General features: G+C 61.1%; 1 protein-coding gene across 15 annotated transcripts in view; it reads right to left on the minus strand.

Moving 5' to 3' along the window:
- Nucleotides 1-755: 755 nt before the first annotated feature.
- PTPRS (protein tyrosine phosphatase receptor type S) overlaps nt 756-27,280 on the minus strand; it is a 64,362-nt gene continuing 37,837 nt past the window's right edge. For 4 of the 15 annotated variants that reach the window (XM_032883676.1, XM_032883671.1, XM_032883668.1 and 1 more), the window contains 27 exons: nt 26,426-26,559; nt 25,957-26,101; nt 21,072-21,377; nt 19,582-19,775; nt 19,402-19,428; nt 16,871-16,988; nt 14,835-15,440; nt 14,282-14,379; nt 13,457-13,710; nt 12,740-12,833; nt 12,421-12,636; nt 11,781-11,938; nt 11,343-11,354; nt 10,964-11,076; nt 9,340-9,387; nt 8,250-8,347; nt 8,043-8,166; nt 7,321-7,496; nt 7,122-7,241; nt 5,529-5,683; nt 5,169-5,454; nt 4,824-5,002; nt 3,979-4,105; nt 3,659-3,784; nt 1,799-1,953; nt 1,496-1,631; nt 756-954 (listed from right to left, as the gene is read on the minus strand). In XM_032883676.1, the coding sequence (XP_032739567.1) occupies nt 886-954; nt 1,496-1,631; nt 1,799-1,953; nt 3,659-3,784; nt 3,979-4,105; nt 4,824-5,002; nt 5,169-5,454; nt 5,529-5,683; nt 7,122-7,241; nt 7,321-7,496; nt 8,043-8,166; nt 8,250-8,347; nt 9,340-9,387; nt 10,964-11,076; nt 11,343-11,354; nt 11,781-11,938; nt 12,421-12,636; nt 12,740-12,833; nt 13,457-13,710; nt 14,282-14,379; nt 14,835-15,440; nt 16,871-16,988; nt 19,402-19,428; nt 19,582-19,775; nt 21,072-21,377; nt 25,957-26,101; nt 26,426-26,559 (4,274 nt within the window). In that variant the 3' untranslated portion in view covers nt 756-885. The remainder of the gene's footprint in view (nt 955-1,495; nt 1,632-1,798; nt 1,954-3,658; nt 3,785-3,978; nt 4,106-4,823; nt 5,003-5,168; nt 5,455-5,528; nt 5,684-7,121; nt 7,242-7,320; nt 7,497-8,042; nt 8,167-8,249; nt 8,348-9,339; nt 9,388-10,963; nt 11,077-11,342; nt 11,355-11,780; nt 11,939-12,420; nt 12,637-12,739; nt 12,834-13,456; nt 13,711-14,281; nt 14,380-14,834; nt 15,441-16,870; nt 16,989-19,401; nt 19,429-19,581; nt 19,776-21,071; nt 21,378-25,956; nt 26,102-26,425; nt 26,560-27,280) is intronic. The other 11 variants (XM_032883684.1, XM_032883678.1, XM_032883677.1 and 8 more) reach the window with 6 other exon arrangements.

Consider the following 27,280-nt stretch of genomic DNA (forward strand, 5'->3'; position numbering starts at 1 on the left):
CACCCCGGTGGGTTTCTGAACCTGACGCTGGTGGGCCGGAGCCCCCTACTCCCCCCACCCCCCCATCAGACCAGTCTTTGATATGTTTCAGAATTAAAAAATTAAAAAAAAAATGCAAAAAAAAAAAAAAAGAAAAAAAAGGAAGAAACCAGGAGCACAAGGGCCCCCTGTCCTTGAGCGAGGCACACCTTCCCGAGGGCAACGGCGGTGGGACGAGGAAGCCAGGCGCCCCAGGGGCGGGTCTTGGGAGCCCCCCCCCCCGCCCCGCACCTCGAATGGGGTCATCACACAAAAACGTTCTCTACGGTGAAAAAATAGACTAGTCTGTGAATGGAACAGGAATAAGCAAAGTTCTTTTTAAATCTGTGGACTGGCGAGTCTTTTTTTTTTTTTCTGTTTGTTTCTTCTTAAAAAAAAAAAAATGAAAAAAAAATACGCTATTTAAAAAAAGAAATGTCACTGGATACGGTTACACGGAATCTGAAAAGAAAGCTGAATTTTGCACCCCCCGGCCCGGTGGCGCCCCCAGGCTGCAGGGCAGGAGGGCTCCCCCGGCAGACCGGGGCTCCAGTGCACGGCCCCGCCCGCCTCTGGGTCCGGGGAGAGCCCCTGCTTGCTCCCTGCCCCCCACCCCCCCCCAGGAATCTCTCGCTCGGAATCGGAAGGAAATGAGGAATGTGCCAAGTATCGGAAGGCGGCGGCCGATGCCGGGGGGGCTGCTGGGCACCGCGTGGGGGGCTGGGGCGCCTGGCCTCCTGGACCGTGCAGACACGTAGCCGCTGCCTCCTCCCGCCCTGGCCGCTGGGGGTCCAGGCCTCGGGGGGCCCACCCGGCGGGGGCGGAGGCATCCGGGCCGGTGGAGTCTGGCCGGCAGCAGCCATGGCTTTAGGTTGCATAGTGGTCAAAGCTCCCGAGGTACTCCAGCGCCGCCTGGTAACAGAACTGGTACTCGTCCTGCGGGGGGGAAGGTGGGCTTGGTCAGGGCCCCCGACTGTCCTGCAGCCCCCCGCCCTCGGGGCTCCCCATTGCCCTCGGGAGCCAGCCTACTGCCAAGCTCCTGCAGGACAGCGTCGCACGGGCTGGGCTCTGGCCCCAGAAGGGCCTCCCTCTACCTGCCTGAAGCCCCTCCCCCTGCAGCAGGGTGCTCGGGGCTGGGGGTCTGACTCCGGCTTTGCCTCCCCAGTGCCGGGAAGGGCCGGGGGGCTTCCAGAACTCCGGCCCGTCTCAGGGTCCCGGCGGAGCCCTGAACCTGCTGTGACTTTGGAGCCGGGGCGGACGCTGCTCTGCCCACTCCGCGGGCTGCTTCTCGGCTCTGGATTTCAGTCTACTCTTGTGTCAAAAGGTCGGACTCCTCCCCTGCGGGCCCCACTGGCTGTCGAGGAGCTTGTGCCCACGACAACCCGGAGTGGAGCTGCCTGTGCGTACCCATCTCACGGAAGAGGACACCGAGGCGGGAGGGCGGGGCTGCCGCCGGGGCCCAGCCCGCGGCACTCACCTCCGTCTGCACCATGGCCGGCCTCTGGGTCCGCAGCATCTTTACCGTCTGGAAGATGTCCACGACGCCCTCGTACCGCATGCGCTCCAGCACGATGCTCAGCGTGATGAACACGCCCGTCCTGCCCACGCCGGCACTGGTGGGGGCGAGCACAGCCGTTCAGGGCCGGGTGCCCCACGGGCCCGCACGCCACTGCCCGAATCCTGGGACCCAGAGAGAGCCCCAACCCGCGAGCCCGGGAGAGGCTCGAAGTGGCGCTTGCTGGGCCTCAGTTTCCCCAGTGGGGCGCGCGGGACAGCTCACCTGCAGTGGACGGAGATGGGACCGTCCTGGCCAAACTGTTCCTTGGTCTTGTGCACTTGGCCGATGAAGTCAATGAAGCCCTCCCCCGACTTTGGCACGCCCTGCTCCGGCCAGTCCGTGAACTGGAACTGCCGGACCGTCCGGGACTGGCCGTCCTGGAATGAGGTCAGCGACGGTCATGGCTGGCTTCCCGCCGAGCGGGCCTCCCATGCCGTCTCCAGCCAACGCCGCCCTCGCCCCATCCCGCCACCTGCTCTGGGGGCTCGCTGTCCGACAGCATCTAAGGATGCCGATGCCGCGCTCCTCCCCATCCGCCAACCCCCTCATGCGGTGACGATGTCCTCTCATATGTCACCGCCCGCCAATCCACAGCTCCAGTGCCATCCGCCCGGCCGAAGTGGCATCCAAGGACACCGTTGGCTGCCGTCCCGTGGTGCACCCGACACCTGCCTCCCTCAGTCCCGGTCGCCGCCTCCGTGCTCCACGCGGCATCTCCCACCCTTTGCCACCCAGCACGGCGCCACAGTCCACCCAACACTCCCTCTCATCTGTCCCTTAAAAAGCACCACCTGACACCATCATCCCACCTCTCACCACCCACGGCTGGTAACTCTTAATCTGTGGCCGCCACCCCCCACCTTCCCTGCACTTTCTCTGTCCGCCCCTCCCCCCAACTCTCCAGCAGTGCCAGCCAACACCGTCACTCTCGGCTGGCCTCCAGCCACGGTGACCCAATGGCCCTTTTCCCGCAGTTCACCATCTGCGGGCGCCGTCTCCCGCGGACCTCCTCCACCTCTCCCTCACCATCTGCGCTCCCGATCACGTGCTCTCCCCCAAACGGTGCTCCAGTGAGACCCCGACCCTGACGGCCTCCGTTCCCACCTTCCTCGGTCTTGTACCATCAGTGGCAGAGGTAGCGTTGGTCAGCGAGCGCTCATCATTCTTTGCTACCCAACGTCGTTTTCCACGGATTTCCGCCACCCCCGCGGGCCAAACGCTTGCCCTTCTCCCAGCTTCTCTCCCTACCCCGTGGCTGAGAACAGCTCCCCCTCGGCCGACCTGGGGGACCACGTTCCGTGACCTGCACTCACTCTCCAACCCACCTGCCTCCCACCCAACCCGTCCGAGCTTGCCTCCCTCCGCCACGTCCCCCAGCACCACCCACGGGTTCTCCAGTCCCACGTCCCACCGATCCCACGGCACCAGCTCGCACCACCCAAGTGCCATGGCCGACCACACTGGTTGCTCACTGGGCTTTACCACCCACTGGCAAGGTGGTGACCGACCCGCTCCATCATCCCACCCCCTCTCCCACCCTGGGGGAATCCTCCGTCTCCCCACAGGGCTTCCTGCCTCTGCCAGTCTCTACCAGCCGCCGGCAACCCCCGCTTCTGCACGGAATCCTTAACCACCAACAGCACCAACCCGCTGCTCTCCTCCGCCCGGCGCGGTGCTGAGACCCAGCCCCGCCGGTCGTGACCCTCTTCCGGTCTGGGGCTCCCCGGCCCATCAGCCCACACTGTGTCACATCTCTCCCACCCCGCTAGGAGCACTGCCACGCCATCCTCCACGGGGAACAGCCGGCTCTCGCCCTCCTACACCGTCCCCTTGGGCCTTGCTCCCTGGTGAGGGGCGCTGCGCATGCTCCCAGGCGGACACTGTGGGGTCGGCACCACGACTCGGCACTCTCTCCTACCTGTTTGGTGCTGGTGGTGATTGGGTCTTCTCAGTAACCCAACCCCCAGGGCCTGGTTCTACCCCAGGGCCTTTGCTTCTACCCTCAACTAGGGAAGCCCCCTCCAGACCCGTGCAGCAGGCCTGGGATTCCACTGTCTGCCAGCCATCCCTCCCGACACTCACCCGGGCGTCCGTGACCTTGAACTCCCGCAGGATATATTGAGGCATGTTGTATTCAGCCATCGGGTCCACTACGAAGTACTGATAGCGGGCGGAGCGCTCGGCTGGCCAGTACTGGTGACATTTTTCCTGTGGAGGGGTCGGCAGCTGTGGTCAGCCCGGCCTGAGGCCCGCCCCCAGTCCGTGGCCACCCCCCAACTCCGGTCCGTGGCTCACCCGGTCCCCCCTGCACTCCCTGTCCGTGGCTCACCCCCCGCCGCTGGTCCAGGGCTCACCGCCGCCCCCCCGCCCCGCCCCTGGCTCACGCCCCGCCTGCAGCTCACCCGGCCCATCTCCCGCAGCTTGGTCAGCATCACCACGATGGTGGAGTTGTTCTCCCACAGCATGCGCCAGAAGTCTTCCGTGGTTTCTGCCAGCGGCCCCTGCGTCGCGATGTAGGCCTTCTGCTGCCTGCGGTGTGGGGCGTGTGAGACCAGGGCCGGCGGTGAGATGCAGGCCCAGGCCGGGGGCCGGCCCGATGCCCATGCCAGCGGGTCCCACCTGCCACGCCCCTGCCTCCCCAGGAGCGGCCGGACAGCGCCCCATCCCCCACCCCACCTCACCAAGCCTCCCCATCACCCCATTTTGCACCTGGGGAGCCCTCAGCCTCAGGGTAAGTTCTAGTGCCTCACGGAGGCGGCAGGATGCCTGCTAACCTGTCCTGCCTTCCCCTCCCCCCGCTGGAGGACCAGCCAACTCCTTCCACGAGTCTGAATGTGCTAGGATTTCCGTCACCCTGCAGCCTCTGTGCCGGCAGGACCTTCTCCAACACCGTCCCTTAGCCAGGAATTCTCAACCTCGGCACCGACATTCAGGATCATTCTCTGGGACGGGCACTGTGGGGCGCTGAGTAGCGCCCCGGCCTCCCCCTGCCCCCCTTCCTGTTATGACTAACAAAATGTCACCAGACACAGCCCAATTTCCCTTGGGCGGCAGAAATGCCCAGACTGAGAAAAACCACTGTACAAAGGACAGGCGGAACCACGTTACAGACAGCGGCCATCCCTTAAATACACAGCTCCAGACTCCCTCCCGCTCAGCCCTGAAAGCCGGAGGCCAGCAGGGTGTCCAGCTCCATCTCCCACGTGAGGCTGGAGACCCCTGGGCGGAGGGGGCAGAGCGCAGGTACCTGTAGCCGTCGATGAAGCTGGCGTTGATGTAGTCGGAGCCCTCCACCCCGCGGATGGGCTGCAGACAGACCCGCGTGCTCTCGTAGGGCATGATGTTTACCAGGCGGTTCTTGAACTTGTTACAAGGCAGATTGGCACTGATGAAGCGGGACGTGTGGGCTTTGGAGTTGGCCAGGCGCTGTGGGGACGGCGGAGGGCTGGGGTCACCAGCAGCACCAGGCGGCCCTCCAGCGAGGGGGCTGGGGCTGTGTGTTTTCCCAAGGGGAGCGCTAGGGTGGAGTGTGGGGCGGGGATGGGACAGCCCCGCCCCTACCGAGGCCCCGCCCCTGCGCCGCCCCTCCCACCTTGAACTCGAGCTCCATGCCCGTGACGTGCTCGCCGGGCTCCACCTGCGCCAGCTTCTGGATGTAGGCGTAGAGGCTGCGGGCCGGCACCTCCGTGTTGCCGCAGCCCACGGCCTCCAGCAGGGCCTCGTGGATGAAGCTGTACTGGTCCTCCGTCTGCACCATGTAGTTGCGCTGCGAGCGCATGAGCGTCACGTGGCCGTACACGTCCACCGTCTTCTCCGGCTTGATCCGCTCCAGCATGGCGTCGATGACGATGAAGCAGCCGGTGCGGCCCACGCCGGCACTGCGGGGACGGGCACGGCGGTCAGGGCCCCCGCGGGAGGCCCCGGGGTGGGAGCGGGGGGCGGCCAGCGGTACCTGCAGTGCACGACCACGGGGCCCGCGTCCGGCGGGTTACAGGTCTTCACCCTCCGCAGGAAAGCCAGGAACGGCGTCGGGTACTCGGGCACCCCGTGGTCGGGCCATGCCGTGAACTGGAACTGGCGGACCTCCCGTTTCTCGCTGGAGCCGTTCTGGGGGGCCACATGGACACTGCGGTCACAGAAGCCCTCCGTGCGCGGACAGAGGACGCCAAATTCACACCCCGGGGGCCCAGATGCCTCATATACTGGGATGGGGGGACCCCACCGATGTGTCCCAGCGTAGCCAACATCATGCCCGACTTTCTCCCCAAATCCTCCCCCATCTCAGCTGGGGGTGGCTCCATCCTACCAGGTGTTCTGGCCAGAACCCCGGAGTCCCCCTTGACTCACTGGCCCTCCCTCATACAACTAGCTCGGACTTTGTCTGTCCCAAACCCGCCTGCTTCTCACCCACCCTGTGGCACCCTTCCTGGTCCAGTCCCCTTTGCCCTGGACCCCCTCCTCCAGCTGTTGCCCCAACAGTCCGCCCTCCCCAAAAGTGGCCACCAGAGGGCGCCGGTGAGCACCTGAGTCATGTTTGCCCCACCCCCCCAACAGAGCTCCCATCCACCTGAGTTAACCCCACCCTGAGTTTAACCCATCCACCTGAGGGTTAAAGCCCAAGTCCTCACGGAGCCCCCCCCCCCATGCACTCTGCTACAACCATAACATAGGCTTCCTCATTGTTTCTCCATCATGCCAGGCATGGTTCTGCCTCCGGACCTTTGTACAGGCAGAGCCTCTGCCAGGTATGCTATTTCCCCAGATCTCATGGCTCCTTTCCTCACCATCTCCAGGTCCCCGACACAGACTTTTTTTCCCCCTTTCTACATATAAGATTTGTCATTTTACATGTTTACTGTCAATGCCTTGTCAACCAGACTAAGCTCTAAAAGGGCAAGACATTTTGTCTGTCTTGGTCTTTGCTGTGTCTCGGTGCCCCAATCAGGGCCTGACGCACAGTGGGTGCTTACTGTTGACAGAGGACCTGGCTGGAGTCTGGGGAACATTGTGGTGTCAGCTGCCCTTTCTGCCCCATAGTAACAGTGAAAAAATGTCCTCCGGATAGCAAACTGCCTCACAGTTGAGAACCAGTGAAGCAGAAGACACATGGAACCATGTAACTGACAGGAGCCATCAGTTAAATACATGTCTAAAGTTCCCTCTGCCCCAGGCCTGACTGCCCAGGCTAGCAGGGACTCTCTAGCTTTGTCTCCTACCCACCATGGGCCTTGGCTTGGTGAGGCCAGAGGGCAAGCAGGGAGGGAAGGCCTGGGACGTAACTGATGGCAAGGGGACGACAGGCTCATTGCTATGTTGGGTTCTGCTGGTTTTGTCCTCCTACTGTGGCTGGGCACAGCAAGTCCCTCCTCTGAGTCTCACCTTCCCCATCTACGTGGCAGGCTTCGAGAGAATGTGGGCAGCCTGGGCCCACACGCTTGCTTTTCTGTCTGATGGGGAGCTCCCGGGACAGAAGCTGGAGCCTTCTGCCTGTCCTTCCCCACCTCCATCACCCCCTCCCAGGCACCAGCCCCAGCCTGGGCCCTACCTTGTGCAAGGAGAACGTCCGGACACAGAACGTGGCCAGCTCGATGGTGTCCAGCAGCGTGACCTGGATGAAACCGTAGGTCTCTGTGCCCCTGTTGGGCCAGTACTGATCGCACTTGATCTGTAGAAGGCGAGAGAATGGAGGTGAGTGCGGGCTAGCGCTGGCCAGGGGCACTGGGGCTGCAGGGTCCGGGCCCCACCCGTGATTTCTCCTCTAGCCGCGTCATCATGACGATGGTAGCCGAACGCTGTTCCCACACCATACGCCAGAAGTCGCCGAAGGTCTCCGGCAGCGGCCCCTGCGTGGCAATGTACGCGTTCTGCCGCCGGTAGCCGTCCACGTAGTTGGCATTGATGTAATCGCTGCCCACGATGCCTAAGGCCGGGGCAGAAGCCAGAGATCAGCGGGGGTCCTGTGGTCTCCTACACGGATTCTGTCTGGCCTACCACCTCTTGGGAGCCCTCCTGGACTGCCCCAAGCTGTCCCCCAAGGAACCGTGGAGCCCGAATGTGGAGGTTTCTACACCTCCACATTACTATCCTGGGGGCCAGACTGTCCTCTGGTGGGGCTGTCCTGCGCACAGCGCAGTCTGAGCCGCCTCTCAGACCTTCAGATGCTACTAGCTTCCTTTCCCCCGGAACGTGAACACAAAAATGTCCTCGGACCTCCAAACGTTCCCTGGGCATTGAGAACCGCTGATGCAGAGGGACAGATGGAAACCGCTTATGGACAGCAGCCATCAGTTAACTACATTCCAAAAACTCCCAGGAGCTTCTGGCTGGAGCTGGACCAGGCCTGCGGCCAGCATCAGGCCTATTTCCCTAATCTGTGCCCTCACTCGTCCACGTGGCCACGTGGAGGCCCAGTGTCCGTGTGCTCTCCCTGACACGGGCAAGGGCGGGAGGGGGCCCGGGCCGCTACCTTCAATGGGCTGGAGGATGACGCGGGAATGGTCGTACGCGATGACGTTGGCGTAACGGTTCTTGGGCTTGTTCACTTCCAGGTTGGAATGCTCCCACGTGAACTGCTGGCCGGGGTCGATGGACTGCAGGGGAAGGTGAGGGGGGAGGCGTCAGGGTGCGGCACTGGGGGGCCGGGTGGGGGCGGGAGGCAGGGGTGCTGGCTCACCTCGTACTCCTGGGAGAGTTTGAGGCTGTCGTTGGCCTTGAGGCGCTCTGTGTGCTCGGCCATGTCTGCGATGGGGATCGGGGGGTGGCTGAGCATGCCTGGGAAGGGGGAAAAGCAGACCCCGCGGTGCGGGCCGGTCACGCGGGGGCCGGCCTCAGGGCCGGGGGGTGGGGACACTCTACAGTGTGAGTCTGTGATGGACGCGCTGTGGTTAGAGCGAGTGGCGGGGGAGGGGAGGGTTCAGGACGGCCCACGCTGGGGCCGGGAGCCCAGGCCTGCGGGGCTGTCTGCCTGCCGGTGGGGCGTTCAAGGAGCAGCTCCCAGCTGAGCCTGACAACCCAGCTGCAGATGCAGGGCAAGGGTCGCCTCGGAAGATTCCAAGCTCCTTGTGCCTCGAGGCAAGAACCAGGCAAGTGACAGAGAAATGGAGAAGCAGATGCAGCTGGCTGGGCCTCTGGAAACCTCACTCCCCAGGGCATGGGCTGGAGATGGACACTCCTATCTGCCTCTCTGGGATCAGAGTGACCGTGAGGTCTGCTGCCAGGGAGCGCTAAGGCACTGGGGAGGGGAGACAGTGTGCACTGGGCGGGGGGGGGGGGGGGCCCCGCCTCTCTGTGTGCCTGCATGGGGCAGGTGCAGGGAGCCCCTGACCTCTGACCTCTGAGGGCTCCTTTCCCCATCTGGTGCATGGGATGGTAGGGGATGGGCTTGGCTCTTTCTCCCCAGTGTCTGGGTCTGCAAAACTGGTCTCCGCTCCCGGGGTCTGGCGGGCTGAGCTACGTGCCGGCCCAGAGGTACAACCCAGCCAGGCCGGCTGGTAAACACCAGAATCCCTAGCCCCCCGGGTGCTCCCCAAGAGCCCTTCGCTAAGGAGTAAAGCTGGGGTCCTGCCGCACACCCCCACCTACACGCAGTCACAACCAGCGACCTAAGGGCCCAACAGACCAGACCCCCGACTCCCTGGAGAAGCCGGTGCAGGACAGGTGGACAGAGATCGGGAGGCGGGATGGAGAACCAAAGATGGAAACAAACAGGGGGGTGGGGATGGGGCGCGAAAGGAAGCCGAGAACAGAGAGACACAGGAACTAACTTTCAAAGTGAAACCCCGGATCCCTGAGGGGGCTGCTGAGGCCCAAATCTGCAGAAACAGCAAACAATAAATAAATGAAAACACACAGGGGCCCCCGCCTCCCCCATCCCCCACTGGACGCACGCACAATGGCCGGGCGACAGACGCAAAGGGCAGAGCGACTTCAACAGGGAACGCATGCTGCCCGGCATCGCCCCCCGCCCCGGCACCCAGGACCTACGGGAGCTGCCGGGAGTCCCTCCGACCAGACCGCGGCCAGTCCTGGTTCTCAGCCGGGACTTCGGAAAGATCCCAAAGCTCTCGGCCTTTTGTGAACATGTCTGCCCCCAAGTCCCCAGACCAACCTGGCCTTGGGTCACCTGCTGGGGTCAGCTGAGGAGATTTCAGATAAGGTGCAGGACGGTGAGGGTGAAACTTGGGGGCAGGGGAAGGGCCTAGGGGCCCGTGCCGTGAGCTTTAAGAAGGACAGCAACTATCAGTTAAATACGGGTGTTAAAAATCCTCACTTGGATGGAAATAGAACTGACATGACCTAGTCCAGAGACAGAAGAGAGAAAGGAGTACATGAGGGGTGCTACATGGGACCTTTCGTGATCCCTTATGGCAGACTGCAGCCATCACTTACACTTGATCTTAGGTGGAAGGCAGAGAAGCGACAGGTGCCATCAGTTAAATATAAGTGATCAAAATCCTCATTTGAATAACAACAGAACTGATGTGAGACAGTTTAACAGCAGAAAAGAAAAAGGAGTATATTAAGAACAGCATGTGAGGTCATGCATGAGCCCTTAAGAAGGACTGCAGCCATCAGTAACACAAATATTTAGAATCTCTGGTTTGAAACAGTTATGAGACAGGAAGTAGACAAGAAGCTCAGAGACAAGAAGTAGAGACTGGGTGCAGGGGGGGAGGGACAGATGTAACCATGCTGTGACCTCATAAGGAGACAGCAGCCATCAGTTAAATGGAAATCTCCTTATTTGGTTAGAAGCAGTTGGCATGAGCCCGTTAAGAGGAGAAGGATGAGGGTGTGTGTGGGTCACAGCACAGAGGATGACCAAGGACAAGACCCTGGTTCATTCAGTTCTCCCTCCAGGCACGGCAGGGGACCTAAGCAGACCCGTCTGACTCCACAGGGAACTGTGGAGAGCCAGGAGAGCATGAGCATCTGTGGACGAGAGACGTGCAGGGCACACGGGAGGCACAATCTCTGTACCTCGCCAGGGGGACATCCCACAGGAGCGTGGGCAAGGGCCAAGGAAAAACCCAAACACCCACCCGAGTGTCCCTAAGACCAGAATTGGGACCCAGAAGCAAAGCTCTTTCCGTCAGAAGAAAGGACGGTTCTTGAGCCTATTTAGTTTCTGAGGAGTCCTTTCTGCTCTCAGAGACAACCCCAACCACTAGTGGAACGCAGCTCTGCAAAAGCCTCACTTGGTCATAACCGGACCCGTCCCTGGAACCCCCAAGCCCGGATCCACTCAGGATTTGGGAACCGGGCATCTTGCTGCACCAAACCGCTCGGCTGGGGGCGGAAGGGGCTCTGCAGAGGGGCCCATTCCCTCGTCTCTCGCGCTACCTCCCCCCGGAGGCGTGGATCCCGGCACCTGGCCTACGCACGTACCTGGCGTCTGGAAGTTAATGCGTCTCATTTCCACAGGGTCCTTGGGGTGGTGGGGGGCCAGGTCGGCGTTGTTCAGGAGGCATTTGGTGCGGGGCTCTGAGTCCTTGCGTTTACTTTGTGGGAGCAAGCAGAAGACTCCCTGAGCACTGGCGCATGCCCCAAAATGCACACGAATTCGCGGGAACGCCGGTCCGGTACCAGGAGCGCGCGACCCGGCCGGTGGGCAGGGGGCCGCGTACATGCACAGGGTTCCCGGGGATGGCACGTGGATGCGCCTGCATCCTGCCGGCACCTCCTCGCCCCATGGGCACAGCACCACCCTGATCCCCCTCCTTGGTCTCTTGCCCAAGGCCTCCCAAGGATGGGGCTCGGTCCTTACCTGTCGGGTTTGCTGCTCCCGAAAGCAGACACAGATTGGAAGGAGGGAAAAGAAGACAGGTGAGGGCTACCAAGCACCTGTTCGGTGATGGTGGGCGGCTTTCCTAACCTCCCAGAGCCTTGGGCTCCTCTTGAACACGGGGTCCATCCTTCCTGCTTGGGGCCCCACCATGAGGAGGGACATCTCAGCCTTCCCTTTCTAAGGCGAGACATGTCCCGCGAGGCCTGGCAGGCATCAAGTCACTGGCCTGGTCTAAACCCAGGCTGTGTGACTCTGATCCAGTGGCTCAACCTCTCTGAGCCAGGGTTTTTCTAGCCGTACGGCAGAGGACCTCTGTGATCACCCTGTGCGACTGGCCTTCCCCGGACCTTCCAGACTCTCCTTCCTCTTCCAGGGAGCCCTCCCTCCCGTCCAGTGGGGGAGTGCAGAAGGGCTCACTTCTTGTAGAGCAGGATGGCAATGACGATACAGATGATGAAGACCACGGCAAGCACGGGCCCGATCACCCAGATGAGCCCCTCCTCGCCGTCCACGATGGGCTGTGGGTCCGGGTTGTCCAGCTGGAAGGGATCTGAGAAGGGGCTGGCCGCAAATGTCTGTGGGACCAGGGCGGGAGGGGCCTCCATCAGTGTCTGTCTTAGTGGTCGGAGCGGTCTTCTTCCAACAAACCTGTGTCCCTCCCCGACCCCAAAACCTCCTCCGATGGTTCCTAAAAACCCTGACCCCTAGCCTGGCCCTTTGCCAATCTCTGCCCTCCCCATTGCTTCCCTCGGCCTCAGCCACTCCGAAGTCCTTTTCGTTGCTCTCGCCCCTCCAGACCTCCCTCCAGTGTGTGCAAATCCTGACGACATCTTGTCTTGGTCGAACTCCTACACAGCCACCGAAGGCCTGGGTCCCAAGTCCCTTCCTCTTGGAGTACCCCCGACCTCAATTCCTTCCCTCCACCCAGCCCTGGTCACGGGACGCTGGGAGGGCCTGTGTCTAGGTCTGAGGTCGGGGCCCTGGGGGCTGAGGCCACGTTGGGGCCTGTGCACTCGGAGGCTGGGGCTGGAGTGGGCAGACACCGTCTGCGACTCACAGGCTCGCTCTTCTGCAGCACTGCAAGCACAAAGAGGACGTATCGGTGGCCGGGCTCCAAGCCCCTGTTGTCGAAGCCACCGTACTGCTTCTGGTCGCCAGGGTGGAATGTGGGCGGCAACATCGAGAATCGAGCGGCAATGTAGGGGCGGGGCGCCTCCAGCTGGCGCGAGTGTCTCAGGCTGCGCCTCTGCAGCCGCGAGATGTCCTGGATGAGCTGTGGGAACAGGGGCATGGGGTGCTCAGAGGCTGGCCGGCAGCAACAGAGCTTCCAGATGTCAGGACAGGCCTAGGCCTGGCAGGTCCGGGCCCCACCTCACCTCCTCCAGATCCATGTCTTCCGGGCTGCCCAGAGGGGTCAGGAACTGGCCACCACGAGACTTGCGCAGTGGCACCATCACAATGAAGTAGTTCCTGTAGGGAGACGAAAGGTCGGAGGCCAAGTCCAACGAATGCCTTCTGGGGGGGGGGGGGGGGGGGGGAGTCCCTACGCTCTGAATCTTCCCTTCTGCTTCTATGCCCCTAGCACCCCAGCCACACAGGACTATAGTTTCCGATTCAAGCCTCCAGATTTTTGAGTATGTGGTTCCTTCTGCTTCACGGAGCCTACCCCAATTCTAGCTCTTGAACTCCTACACATCCTTCAAAGCCCCAGCTTCCATACCCACATATCCTCATAATCCTTAATTCTTCTCTGCTCCCCAGGCAGAGTCCTCGTCTCTCCACTGGGGACTCTCAACCCTGGTGCCTCTAACACACCATGGGTCTGAAAGTGTCTGCTTCCCAGTTCTGTCTCCCCACCAGTATGGGAAACCAGAACCCAAAGGTCAGGCACACAGGACTATCAGGAATGATGGAGGAGAAGACACAGGCCACATTTAGTGACAGTGCTCATGAGATGCCTCTGGGCAACCACAGAGGCTGGGGCTGACATGACACACGTCTTACAGGTAAGGGCAGGTGGCTCGGCCCAGTCACAAAGCTGGCTAATGAGGGGGTGAGGAATCCTTGGGGGTAGTGGGCGGTTGTGATCATACTGGACAGGCACGGGGCTCTGGCCGTCGGGCAGGTACACCATGATGAAGCCGTCGGAGTCGGGCTTGGGGGCCACGCTGGGCTTGGCACTGAGCAGGTTAAAGGCGGTCCAGGCCGTGACCGTCTGCTGAAGGCCACCCAGGCTGCTGCCGCGGTTGGTCAACACAAAGTTGTAGAAGGTGTTGGGCTTGAGGTGCGTGATGAGCTTTTTGGTGGTGCGGCCGTCCACGTCCAGTGTGAGCCCATTGTACTGGATCTGTGGGCCAGGGCTGGCTCAGCAGGGGTGATCTGCGCTGAGCCCCCGGCCCTGACTGAGCCTTGATCCCAGGCTCTGCCTCAAGCCCGCTGAACTGTGATCCCCAATGGAGCCCCAACCCCGGCTCTAAGCCCAGGGTTGACTAAAACATAATTCTAGAATAAGCCTCAACCCTAGGCTAACTCCTGACCCTAAGCAAATCCTCAATCCCAGCTGAGTCCCAACTCTGACTGAGCCCTAATCACAGACTGAGTCCCAACCTGGACTGAGCTCTGACCTCAGACTGAGCCTGGATCCTAAGCTATATCGCCTGCAAGGTAGATCCTCAATCCCAGTTGAGCCCGGACCCGACTGCCAACCAACCTCGAATGAGCCCTAATCGCAGACTGAGCCCTGATCCCAAACTGAGCCTCAATCCCAGGTTAAGTCTTGACCACAGACTGAGTCTCAGTCTCAGCTGAGCCCTGATCCCACTCAGCCCTGAGTCCAGCTGAGTCCCAACCCTGGCCAAGCCCCAGCCCTTAACCTGGCCCGCCTGCTCCCGGGGTTGGGGGCAGCAGGCGGTCTGCACCTTGTAGGGTGTGGGTGAGTTATAGTTGTCTGGAAACTCCCAGCTGAGCAGAACTGACGTCTTCATGATCATCTTCACCTTGAAGTTCTTGGGTGAGACTGTGCCGGGCAGCAGTCGAGTGGGAGAGAGCAGAAGAGAGGCCCCATGAGTGCTGGCGGGAGGGCGGGGCAGGCCGGAGGGGTGGGGGTGGGGCGGCCCAGGCGCTCCCTGTCATCCGCTGTGCCTGTGCCCATGGCCTTACTGCCTGGCCCTGCCTGGCCCTGTCCCAAGTCCCTGCCGGGGATGGGGGAGACGGCGCTGCTGCAGAGAAAAGACGGAGCAGGAGAGGGGAGAGGAAGGGTGCAGGGGGAGGGAGTCGGTGGGGGCGGCGGTGCCACCTAGGCACGTCCCACCTTTGCCAACGCCGGAGCCTCGGGGTCCGGACTCGCCTCGAGTGTCCACAAGGAAGCAGAAAAGTGATCACTTACCTGGGTGGGGGAGGGGGGGGGGGCTGGGGGGGGGGGGGGGCACGAGGCCCGGTCCGGCTCTGGTGCGGGGATCGCCGCGCGCCTACCTTGGTCCCGCAGGAATGTCCGGTAGCGGACGGGGGGGCTGTAGGGGCCGGGGCCCTGGCGCGTGTGGGCCCGCACTTGGAGGTCATACGCCGTGTCGGGCTTGAGGCCCTGCAGCGTGAGCACGTTCTCGGCGCCCGGCTCGGCCGCGGCCGGCAGCTCAGTCTCTCGGGCGGGGCCCAAGGCTCCGGCCTCCCGCACAGCCACCGTGTACTTGACTATGGCCCCGTTGCGCTCGGCGGGCACAGGTGGCAGCCAGCGGAGCAGGACAGTGCCCGTGGAGGCGTTCCCAGCTGCCTCAAGGATCTGCGGGTGGCCGCGGGGAGTGTCCTCGGGAATGCTCAGGACCTCGGCCGCCTCCTCTCCCAAGCCTCCTCGGCTCCGGGCCGCCAGCCGAAACACATACGTGGCCCCCTTATGCACACCCAACGCCGTATAGTGGTCCTCAGTGGGCGGGAACTCCAGCGTGGCCAGGGGCGAGTCCTCACGGCCAAACTGCAGGCGGTAGCCCAGCACCTGGTCCTCAGCGGTGCCGGCTGGGGGCTCCCAGTGTGCCAGCAGGCTGCCCTCGGGGGTCTGCTGCACCGACAGGGTGGGGCGGCCCAGCACTGCGGGGAGGGGGAGACAGGGGGCATGTCAGGGCTATGTGGCCCGTCGGATTCAGGAAGTCTAGAAGTCAGGAAGCAAGGGGCAGGGCTGCAAGTTTTAAAAGGGGTCTCAGGGAGGCCCCACTGTTCCAGGCAAGGGAACAGCCTATGCAAAGGCCCTGTGGTGGCACTGAGCTAGGTGAGTGGAAAGAAGAGTGAGGCGGCCGGGGACTCAGAACCCAACAAAGGAAAACGTCTCCAGATGCCAGAGCAGGCCCGCATATGTTTACCTCTTCTCGTTCATAAGTCACTCAGCTCCTGCCTCACTGATGTGCCCCTTGCCTCCTGCCAGCATATGATTAAATACTCATGGGACACAGGAATGTTTCAAAACTTTGCCCTTGCCCCATGGTTCTCACGGTCCCGGAAATAATCAATGTGCCAAGGTCCTGGTAAGTCCAGCAGGAGAGAAGGTATACCAATAAAACCAGTCTTCTCCTCCTGCAGGACTTATCAGGACCTTTCATGAGCCGTGCTCTGAGCAGTCACAGAACATGCAGTGGGTCTGCTTGACAAACACGGCTGTAAGGCAAGGTCCCTGAGAGAAGACAAACAATCAGGGGAGGCTTCCTGAAGGAGGTAATGCATATGCTGGATACCGAAGGATAGAGACTAGGCAGATGGAGGGAACGGCATGGACACGGACCGGTGGCGGCATGGGGAGGGGCTGTGTCCAGCTGGCTGGCAATGTCGGGCTCTGTGGACTGAGGGAGGGGCCCTGGTGAAGGGGCGGGTGCAGGATGTGAGGTGGAGGGTTCGGAGCCTAGCATTCCTGAAACACAAGAAACTGTTCCCTGTGCCACACCTTGGCCTGGGCTGTGCCATCTGCCCACAACCCCCTCCCCTTACATTTTCACGGCAACCTCGCCCCCTCCTCAATGTTGGCTGGAGTAAAAAATAGTCCCTTGGGACTGATGGTAGGGGCCTGGTGGGGCCAGGAAGGGAAACTGAGGCAGGGCCGCTAGAAGAGGTTTCATGGTGCAATATGGGCGATGGGCACACGACCTCCAAACAACCCACCCAGGGTGATCAGAGCTGTGACAAGGGAAGGTGGGGGAGAGGGGGGCGCCGGGACTTCCCAGAGTGAGCACTGGACCGAGACTGTGGGCAGGGGACAGGCTGGGGAAGGGTATCCAGGCGGAAGGAACAGACAGCCCTGGTGAAGCCGGGATGGGACAGAGGTCTGGCTATGGTTTCCACCCGGACGCTGCTAGGCAGGCGGGAAAGCCAGTGAGGAGGAGAAGGCGGGGCTGGCCGGCCTCCTGAGTTGCCCCCGTGACTCTGCTCTCGCTGCCCCGCTGCCCAGTGCTCTCTCCCTGCATGAGCTCAAGAACTCCATGGGGTGCTCTGGGGGCAACGGGGCTGTGGTGCGGGTTGGGGGGCTCTCTCACCTGCTCCCTTGGTCACGACCACCTTGGGTTTGCTGCGAGCACCGTCGCCTTTCATGGTGTAGGCGGCTACGGTGATGGAGTAGGCGGTCTCAGGCTGCAGGTTTGTGATGACCATCTCCTGTGGGCAGGGATGGGGGTCAGCCGTGCCACCGGGCTTGAGACCGGCCCTGCCCACCCCCCTCCCCAGGCTGGGGTCAAGCAAGGTGGATGTGGGGCCTAGTCTGCAGGTAGAGGCATGCATCCGAGCTCATGCAGACCCTGACACACAGCACGTCCATGCGAAGATGGGCACACGCAGCCTGATACCCCAACATCTTCCACCGGGACCAGCGCTCTCCCCACCGCCCCCCATCCCCAGGCTCCCGCCTTTGCCCCCAGGCTGTCCTCCCTGCATCGGCCACAAGAGGGCGCCTGTGAGCACCACAGTCACGTCCTGCCCTCCTACGCTCACAGCCCTCCAGGGCTCCCACCTCCCATAGGGGTAAAAGCCCAAATCCTTCACTGCCTGTCCCTGCCTCCTCCCACTCCCCACCTCGCTCCCCCTGCTCCAGGATGCCAGGCTTGCTCCCACCCTAGGGCCTTTGCATGGGCTGTGCCCTCTGCCTCCACGACACCCACTCGTGCGCTGGAGATGCCCACCATCAGGCCACCAGAGCCAATAGTTAAATTCTCAGGAATTCTGTAAGCCCGTATTAAACACAGCCATTATCAGAAAGTAACTTACACACATGTACTGATAAGAACAAAGGTAGTGAATTACTCAAAACCCACCCTCTCCTCATTGTCTTACTACATTTCACTACCATCAATGCCCTCGGGGTGATTCTGTCTCACGTCTACAGCAGGAAGCTACAGGGGATAAGCTACAGATCGGGACTGCCCCCCCCCCCAGCCCAGAGAGAGCATCCGTAAATCTTTGCAGCCCCCACAGCCCTGTCTAGACCCTGCCCCAACCGAAGCTGTCACTAGACACGGACAGTTGACCTTGGACAACATGGCAGTTAGGGGTGCCAACCCCCGTGCAGTTTAAAATCTGCATGGCACTTCTGACTCCCTCCAAATTCAACTACTATTAACCCCCCATTGAGCAGAAGCCTTACGGATAAACGTAACTGACTAATACATCATTTGCGCATCATACGTATCAGATACCGTATTCTTATGCTAAAGCAGCTAAAGGAGAAAGAGGAGGTCACAAGGAAGCACTGTACTGTTTCTCAAAAACAAACTGGCTGGGGCGCCTGGGTGGCTCAGTGGATTAAAGCCTCTGCCTTCAGCTCAGGTCATGATCCCAGGGTCCTGGGATCGAGCCCCACATCGGGCTCTCTGCTCAGCAGGGAGCCTGCTTCCTCCTCTCTCTCTGCCTGCCTCTCTGCCTACTTGTGATCTCTGTCAAATAAATAAATAAAATCTTTAAAAAAAAAAACAAAACTGGCCAATAAGTGGACCTCCGCAGCTCAAACCCGTTGTGTCCAAGGGCCAAGTGTACTGTGTCTTGTTCCAATGAGCCGTCCTCTCCCACACTGGACTGGGACCCCCAGGAGGGTGGGCTCAGGTCTGTCCTGGTCACCGCTCAGGAAATAATGGCTTGTCCTGCAAACATTCGAGCTGCCGCCTGACCTTGCACACATACCCGCATCAGCCCTCACAGTCACACATGCGTTCACGTCCCCACGCATGCACACCCACAAACACGGTCCAGCATGCCTGGGGGTAGGGGGCGGGTGGCCCCAGGTCAGGTGCACGTGGAGGGGGACGGGGATGGACGAAGAGAGGGTCTCCTGCCCCTGGGCCTCACATTCAGTCCCTCCCAGGGTCTTGGTGGGTGGGAGGGGCTGAGGTGGAGGCCTTGGAGGGAACTCACCCCTCAGCCTGGCGGTAGGGAAGAAGCAAAGCGCCTGGGCGTGGGTGCGTGGGGCTGGTGTCAATTTAACATGAGACCAGGGGCTTTCAGAAGACTGGGTCCCGCGGGCCTCTCCCCTCCCCACCGTGCCGGGGCCCACTGACCCTCTCACCACCCAAGGGCTACAATGAAGCAGATGCTTTGGCCAGATAGAGAAACTTTGAGGTCAGAGAAGGCTGAGCCAGATGATAAAAGAGTCTGGCTGGGTTGGAAACTGGCCCCAATTTGGATCTGCCAGCCCTAGGTCCAGCAGGGGACGCTGTGGGGTGCAGGGGTGAGTCAGGGCTGCAGAAAAAGCTTGAGCAAAGGTGTGGCGGTGAAAACCACGGCAGGAGCAAGGCTGGGCGCTGGGCAGGAGGGGCACCGTGTGAGCCTGGTGGGTCTAGGGGCCATCCAGGTAAGAGGGCTAACATACCCTCTGAGTCCAGGACCCCAGCAAGGCTCCTAGGGCCATCTGTCTGATTGAAAACTGAGGCTACACGCTCCAAGTTACCAGTAGGCATCTGGGGCCCAGGGGAGAAGATCCTCTTACAAGAGACGTGCAGGGGGAGTGTGGGGGGTGGGGGTGTCACATCACTGCACGGCCCGCGGGAGAACACTGCAATGGCCGGGCAGGAGTGCTACTTACATATTCGGCTGTGTCGTCCGTCTCCCACTGAGCGTGGGAGGAGGCGGCAGGGGAGAGAGGAGGAGGTGAGCAGGTGGCCAGAGAGAGAGAAGCAGGGAGAAGGCAGGAGCGCAGGGTCTGGGGGCCGCCCCGCCCACCCAGGCCCCGCCCACCTGAGCCCCGCCCCAGAGCCCCGCCCACCTGGGCGTCAGCCAGCATGATGTCCTTGATGCGCGGTGGCCCGCGGGCCTCGGCGCCCTCCATGCGTACGTAGTGGACCTGGTAGCCGCGGATCTGGCCGTGCTGCCGGCCGGGCGCGGGCGAGCGCCACAGCACGCGGATGGCCGTGGCGTTGAGCGCCTCCGCCTCCACCTTCCGCGGCGGCGCGCTGGGCACTGGCGGGGGCAGGGGAGGGGCGGGCAGGGCCGTTACTGGGGCGCCTGGCCCTGTCCCGGGGCAGCACCGCTGCCGGATGCCAGGGTGCCAAGTGGCTGCTGGTTAACTTGGTCTGAGCGCCCACCACCAGCTGGGAGGGCATCCCTCCTTCACGGCTCCCACAGCCCAGCGGTGGGTTGGGGAGGGGTCCTGGTGGTGTGCCCCACTTACGGATGGGCAACTGAGGTCCCCCAGAGCCTAAGACATCTGCCCAGGGCCACATGACACGAGTGAGCCCTGCATGCCCCGTTCCACGGGCATTACCCACCTGCCTCCATCCTAACAGCATCCCTTCCGGGCAGGGGCTCTTACTCCAATTTTATAGATGGGGAAATGGGCCCGTAAGTCGGGCCCTTGACCACAGGGTTAGTAAGAAGCAAACCCGGGTCTGAACCCAAGCTGTCCAGCTGCAGGCTCCCATGCACCCCAGTACGCAGCCAGCCCCAAGGATCACGGCCCTTCCTATCCAGCCGCACCCCATGGTCTGGCAGAAACAACCAACCCGTCCATCTCTTCCCTGTTCTTCCCACCTAATGCACGGCTGCCGACCAGACCTTTCCGGCCATGGCTCAGAAGCCCGGCCGGGTTCCCAACGCCAAGGACCTGCAGCTTTATTGGAGAAGCTTCCTGCTTTCACTTCTCCCCATGCCTCAGCTTCTACCAATGGACCCCAGACCAGAGCCTCATCTCACTTTGCAGTTCAAACGTTCTGGCTGGAAAGTCAGCCACGACACTCGAGAGCCTCACACCGCAGAAAACCGGCCATTGCTAGAAATCAGGCTCTGTGCCCCAGAAACTGTTAAGCATCCACGCTCCTAGAAGCTGTTAACCAGCCTACCTACTTGCCAGATAGGATGGCTCGGACAGAGGACGCTCCAGATCCCGGCTTATCCCAGGAGTCTAAAAGCTAGGTTTCTGGGGTTACGGACGCTAAGTCTGTTGCAAGTGCTGCTAGCCGTTCCCCGCACTGTTTCTGTAACTTTCCACCATCGGACCAAAAAAACAATACAGATCTGTCCGCTTAACCTCCCAGGCACAAGGCACAGGAGAAAATACCACCCGGAGGGTCTAGAATGGAGCGTTCCAGGATCAAGGAGCCCAGATTCCGTGGGGAGGCTGCTTGCTTCGGGTCTCACCCTCAAGGCTGTGCCTTCTACCTTTGGACCACCAGCCAGCCCGTTTTGCAGAGCCCGAAGGTGCCGAGGTGTGGGGCGGGCTGGGGCCTGCGGGGGTCCCCGGCTGGGCCCGGTGCTTACCGTCCTCGTCGGTGCGGATGACCACGGGCGAGCTCTCGGGCCCTGGTCCCACCTCTGTGTGAGCGACAGTCGTGATGCGGTACTCGGTCCACTTGTCCAGCGCCTCCAGCAGGATCTGAGTGGTGGTCGGGGGGATGCCGTTCACCTCCTTGGGTTGTGGATCCTCGGAGCCCAGCGGTCGGTAGTGGACGCTATAGCTCACCAGGGCCCCGTTGTGCGTTTCCGGCGGCGGTGGGCGCCAACTTACCAAAATGGCCGTGGAGCGCGTGCTGACACATTTAACGTCTTGAGGGGGGGCTGACGGTTCTATTGGAGGGGGAAGAACGTGGGGGTGGGGAGGGGAGGTGGGATGGGCGGGGAGGGGGCGGGGAAACAAAAGATGGGAAAGAGAAAATAAAACAGAAGATGATAACAAACAAAACAGAACCAAACCAAAGAGAAGTCGAACCCAAAAAAAGCGGGTGTCAACCAAAGGTGAGATGGACGGGTGGGGATGGGGGCCGGGAGGGCTGGCCAAGAACACGGGCTCAGCGCCAGGGGCTGCACCTGCCCGGCACGCAGCGGGTCCTGGGGAACAGCGGGAACATCCCCCTTTAGGAGAGCTATTGTGGGCTCAGCACGGTGCCGGGGGCGTCACAGACTAACAGTAGAAGCATCCGTTTACTGAACCCCTACTATGTGCCAGGCACCACGCCAGGTAATTACATGAAAAGCCCCATCTATCAGGCACCTACTGTGTGCTAGGCATGGCACTGAGCTTTATAGGATAACAGTAAATGCATTTATTTGGTGAACACCTACTGTGTGCCAGGGGAGCAGGACTGCCAGGGTAAAAGCAGCAAAAGTCCCATTTATTGGGCATCTACTGTGTGCCAGACACAGTGTCAGAGCTTTGCAGGTTGACAGTAAAAGCATCTGTGTGCTGGACACCTGTTCTCTCAGGGGTCCTGGAGGCCACCCCGTGGCTTATTTCAGCTAGGACCACCCTCTCAGCCTCACCTGGGAGACAAAATAATGTCTGTGTCTTGAGCACCTACTGTTTGCCAGTGAGCATGCCAAGGGCTTTGTAGGGGAGTAATACAAGTGTCTGTAGCCTGGACACTGCCAGGTCAGGTCCCAGGCTCAGGACCTTATGGATGGCACAGCCCCGATTAGCACCTACTGTGTGCCAAGGTCTTTACAGATCATTGTTCTTCCAGCACCACACTATGGCCATCACAGATTAATGGCCAAGTCTTATTTATTGAGGACCTACTATGGGCTGGGCATTGCTAGCCCTTTGAAGATAAAAACACCAGTTACCATTTACACAGAACCTCTCCACACCAGGCACTTTATCAGTTAACAGCAGTAGTCCCCATGGAATGAGGACCTACTACGTGCCAGGCCCTGTGCTACAGGCCTTGCTGAAAAAAGCCCCTACCTACCGAACACCTACCATGTGCTAGGCCCTGTGCTAAGGGCCTTGTAGCACATTGACAGTTCTCGCTTAAGCACCTACTGTGTGCTGAGGACTGTGCTAAGGGCCTTCTATGTAAACAGTAACAGTTTTCACTTCTTGGGCACCGACTGTTTGCACACCCAGGGCCAAAGGCTTTGCAGATGACAACATCATGTTCTGAGCAAAACCTGTGCACCTGAAACCATGCTAGGCCCCCTCAGACGGACAGCGGCTCTTATCTGAGCACCTACTATGTGCCTAAAGCCAGGCCAACCTCCTTTAAAGAAAGCACCACCTACTGAGCACTCACTGTATACCAGCTGCTCTGTCAAGGGCTTCGCAGAACAGCCACAGCCCCCGGTTCCGGGCACCAGGGAAGCTTGTTATAAACAACTGATGGCATCCGTTCATCGCGCGCCAATTGCGTGCTCAGCACCATGCCAATCCGTGCTTAGAATTAAAAGAGCATTTATGAAGCACCTACTGTGTGCCAGGCAGTGTGCTAAGGGCTTTGTTAAATAGCAGCGATAGTTCACACATATTAAGCACCTACTGTGCGTGTTCAGGGGCTTTATGAAAAGAACATTAAGCCCCCATCGGCTCCGCACCTACTAGGAGACTGTATTAAGGCCATTCACCCTGTGCACACCCCATATCCTAGCCCTTTACACTCAGCATGTGTCCCCTCATGGTACGTCATTTAATTCTTAAGATGCATAAATGGCCAGAACTATCATCCCTCCAGCCTCACTCCACCTTACCCGCGGGGAAATTAATTTCAAAGCCCAGCTGCCTGGTCTTCTATGATCACCGCTTGTAGACCTACTGGGTGCCAGACCCCACCTACCCTGGGTGCTTTTCGCATATCACCTCCCACTTCACAGAGGAAGAAAACGGAGGCCAGAAACAGCAAAGCTGCCTTGCCAAGGGCATGTGGCTAGAGCCAGGATTCGAACCCAGGCTCAGCCGTTGTCCAGGGGCCGTCTTGACTTGAGAATGGAGACTTAGACCTCAGCCTCAGTCCAGCTGAGGATGGCTGGAGCTACGTGACTTCAACTGCCCATGGCTCCGGAATTTTTCTTGCCTACAGGGAGGCCCAGGGAGGCCACTGGCTTTGCTTCAAGGCAAGCCACACAGAACACATGTGGCCTATGTCACACATAGTGCCTATGTCAAGGCACACAGAACCCCTACTACCATGGCAGCCCATTTGTTCAGTGAGCACATGTCTAGAGAGTACTTGTACGTGCACACTGCCTGCCAGTGCGACCAGAGGAGAAACAGAGGGTCCTATCCTTCCAAAGATATCAGACTACCAGACACCTCAGAGGCCTCTCCAACAGCTTACTTCAACAGAATGACCCTCCGGCCTCACTTAAAGTGAAATGCCGACATCCCCTCCTCTGATACCAGACAAGCGGGGCCCTCTCTCCCATTTCTTGACCAGCCACCCCAACCGAAAGTGCCTGGGGGAATCAGGCAGGAATGGGAAAACCAACCAAAGAATGTGCCGGAAGGAATGGATTCGCTGAGAAAGGGGGAGGAAAAATAAAGTCAAAACCATAATAAAATAAGAAACAACGGTGATGGTGATGATGATGAAAAAAACCATAATAAAAGAAAGAAAGACGCCTTCCAGAAAACTCCCAGTCTGGTTACCTACCTTCCACTCTTCAACTGCTAACTTAAAAGACTTTCTTACGAGGGAGGGAGTGGCTGAGTGTTGAGCTATAAGGCCAGACCGAGCTCTGGGTGGGTCTCTGGACGCAAGCGGGCCCAAGCCCTGCTCCGGCCCCCAGCGTGGGCACGCTGCAGTTCCAGACTGGCGCCGACGAGGCGGGAAGGTGAGACGGTGTGGGGAGACCCACGGCTGAGTGGTCTGGCCTCCACCTACCCTTGAGTTCAGCCTAAGAAGCCCGCCGTCCCCAGGGGGATACGCCTGGCCCTGAGTCTTGCTGCCAGTTCTCTCGGGCCCCACCCGTCCTGGGATGAGAAGTGGGGAGTACCTTCTCCCCCACTCCCTGTCCTGGGCCGCCCCGGAGGTTCACGTGGCTGGGCCAAAGCCGCTTTCTTGACGACCGTGGAGGCCGCCTCCTTCACAATCCGGCCCAACCTGCGTGACATCTTGGGGAGGTGGGGTAGGGTGTGACAGACCCATGGACAGGCACCGGGGGCACGCAGTGCCAGCTTCCCCACTTCTGGGCAGGTGTGGCTCTTGGCCATGGTGTAGAAAGCTTGCGGAGTGGGGGGGGTGTGTGTGTGTGTCTTGATTTGGGCTCTGGACTCTGTGTGGCCTAGAGCTACTAGGGCACAGGCTGGCGGAGGGGGGCACGCAGGGTGAGCCGTTTTTGTGAACCTGCTTGAGACCAGCGCGTACTCACCTTCGCGGCACTTGTGCCCGTCTCTCTCACGTGGCCGCCCGAGCCACAGGACACCCTCACTGATCGCCTCACGCACAAACACGCCCAGACGCCGGGGAGCTGCAGAGCGCTCCTCTTGGCACGGGGGAGTAGGGAGGAGGGAAGGGGGCTGGGGGTGGCAGGGGTGCTGTATCTCCGAGGCCCCTGATCCCAGCGGCTCAGACCCCCAGGCCCAAGCTGCCGTCACTCGCGACTGACCCATGCCCCCCGTGTGCACACACCCGGGGGGATGTGAAGGTCTGAACACCAAGGCTGCTTCCGGAACAAGGCCTGCGCTGTGACTTACTGAGAAGGGGGAGGGGAGGGGGGGAGGGCCACGGCAGTGGAGGCCACACTGGGCTAGGCTGAGCACAGAAGAGGGGCAGAGGGAGGAGGGGAGGCAGGGAGACAGCGGGATCAGCGGCCTGCCTCAGCCCTGAGCTCAGAGCAGGCAAGCAGGGTGGCGTTAGGGGCCACGATGCGGCCCGGAGCCAGCTGTCGGCTGCAGTGTTCTGGCCAAAAGGTGACTTGTCTGTGACAGGGAGGCAGGGTGGGCACAGCAAAGAGCTCCAGGGACTCGAGAGCCTGTCCTGGGACCTGCACCCCCTCCCCTCCTGCTCCTGGCAGTGGGGGACCAGGGGGCAGAGCCACCTGGGGAGGCGGGGGGTCTATGTACACCCAAGAGGTCTGGGAATGACCGGGTGTGAGCTGGGACAGCCTCGAGGAGCCCACCTGAGGCCTAGGAACGGGCACAGCGTGGCTGTTCCGTGAGCCCCAGAGAGAGGGCAGTGGGGGGGTGGGGGCGGGGAGGAGAGAGAAGGTGCGGTCCACACCTGGCCCCGACGTAGGGGGCGCACCTCGGCCCCCCCAGGGCTCTGCGCCCTGAGAGCCGGGGTGGGGGGAGGCGGGGCCTGCGGGAACCCCCAGCGCAGCGTGGGCGGGCACGTCGGAGGCCAGGCGCCCCCCCCACCCGCGGCGGCGCCGCCAGGGTCAGCGTGCGCCGGGGCCCCCCCGCAGGGAAGGGCGGGGTCCGCGAGACACCTACTGGACTGCAGTGTGCGCTGCCGCACCACCGAGGTGAAGGCGCCCAGGCCCTGCACAGACCGGGCCGCCAGGCGGAAGGCGTACTCCGTGTTGGGCTTGAGGTCGTCCACCACGAAGGCCGTGGCTGGGTCGAAGGTCCTCCCCACCTGGGGGCGGGGCGGGGCGACGGAGACAGGCAGAGGCAGAGACAGACCCACAGACAGAGACACAGAGATGGTGAAAGAGACACAACAAGAACAGAAGAGACAAACGGAGACACGGAGACAGAGACAGCGAGGGAAAGGGACAGAGACACGGGAGGGATGGAGAGATGCGCAGTCCGCCGCAGGCCGAGCAGGGGGAGGAGAGACATCAGGCAGCGAGTCAGCAAGTCCTCCGGAGGGCTCGCCGCCCCGCCCCCTCCAGCAGTCCCCCCTCCCCCCACGCCCGCACCCCTGTACCTGTTGTCCCCCGGCGCCCCGGCCCCGTACCTCTCTGCCGTGGTCGCCCTCCCGGAACAGGAGCTCGTACTTAATGATGCTCTCCTGCCGCGGGGGGCTCCACGAGAGCCCGATGCTCGTCTCTGACTTGGCCTCGGCCCTGAAGTTCATGGGCTGGCCTGGCACTGTGGGGGAGGGGAAAGGAGGAGAAATGGGGATCGCCAGGGAGAGGTCCCCTCCTGGGGCGCCCAACGTGCCAGGGGTCCCCATTCTCCCAAAAAAGAGCCCCAGGGAGCTCAGCAACTGCTGTGGAGGCGAGGCTGCTCGCTCCCGAATGTTCTCCACTGTGCTTCTCTTCTTCGCCTCGGGGACCCACCGCGACTCCCCCACGCTCTCTGCTTCCCCCAAACTGAACGACAGAGACTGTAGGGGTGATGTCTCAAAACACGGAGTCCCCGTCCTGCGTGTCCTCTAGCAGCACAATTTCCACCCTTCCGCCCTTCACTTTGAGCAGCTGCTGAGCCTTCTCGGCTTTGAGGTTCTGAAGCCTGAGCCGGACCGGAAAAGAAGGGAAACCCACGGAGAGCCAGGGGCCCCACGCACCTAAATGCCCCACCCCCCACCCCTGGCCTTCGACCTGAGCGGCCAGGCAGCCAGCCCACTGCCTTTGGACGGACACCCTTTCCCTTTATAACTTCAGCAAATGGTTATTATTTTTTTTTAATTTGACAGAGATCACAAGTAGGCAGAGAGGCAGGCAGGGAGAGAGAGGAGGAAGCAGGCTCCCTGCTAAGCAGAGAGCCCGATGCGGGGCCCGATCCCAGGAATCTGGGATCATGACCCGAGCCAAAGGCAGAGGCTTTAACCCACAGAGCCACTCAGGCGCCCCCCCTTTATAATTTCAAA

This window comes from Lontra canadensis, unplaced genomic scaffold (assembly GCF_010015895.1).
Source record: "Lontra canadensis isolate GAN:19392208 unplaced genomic scaffold, GSC_riverotter_1.0 scaffold88, whole genome shotgun sequence".
Lineage (NCBI taxonomy): Eukaryota > Metazoa > Chordata > Mammalia > Carnivora > Mustelidae > Lontra > Lontra canadensis.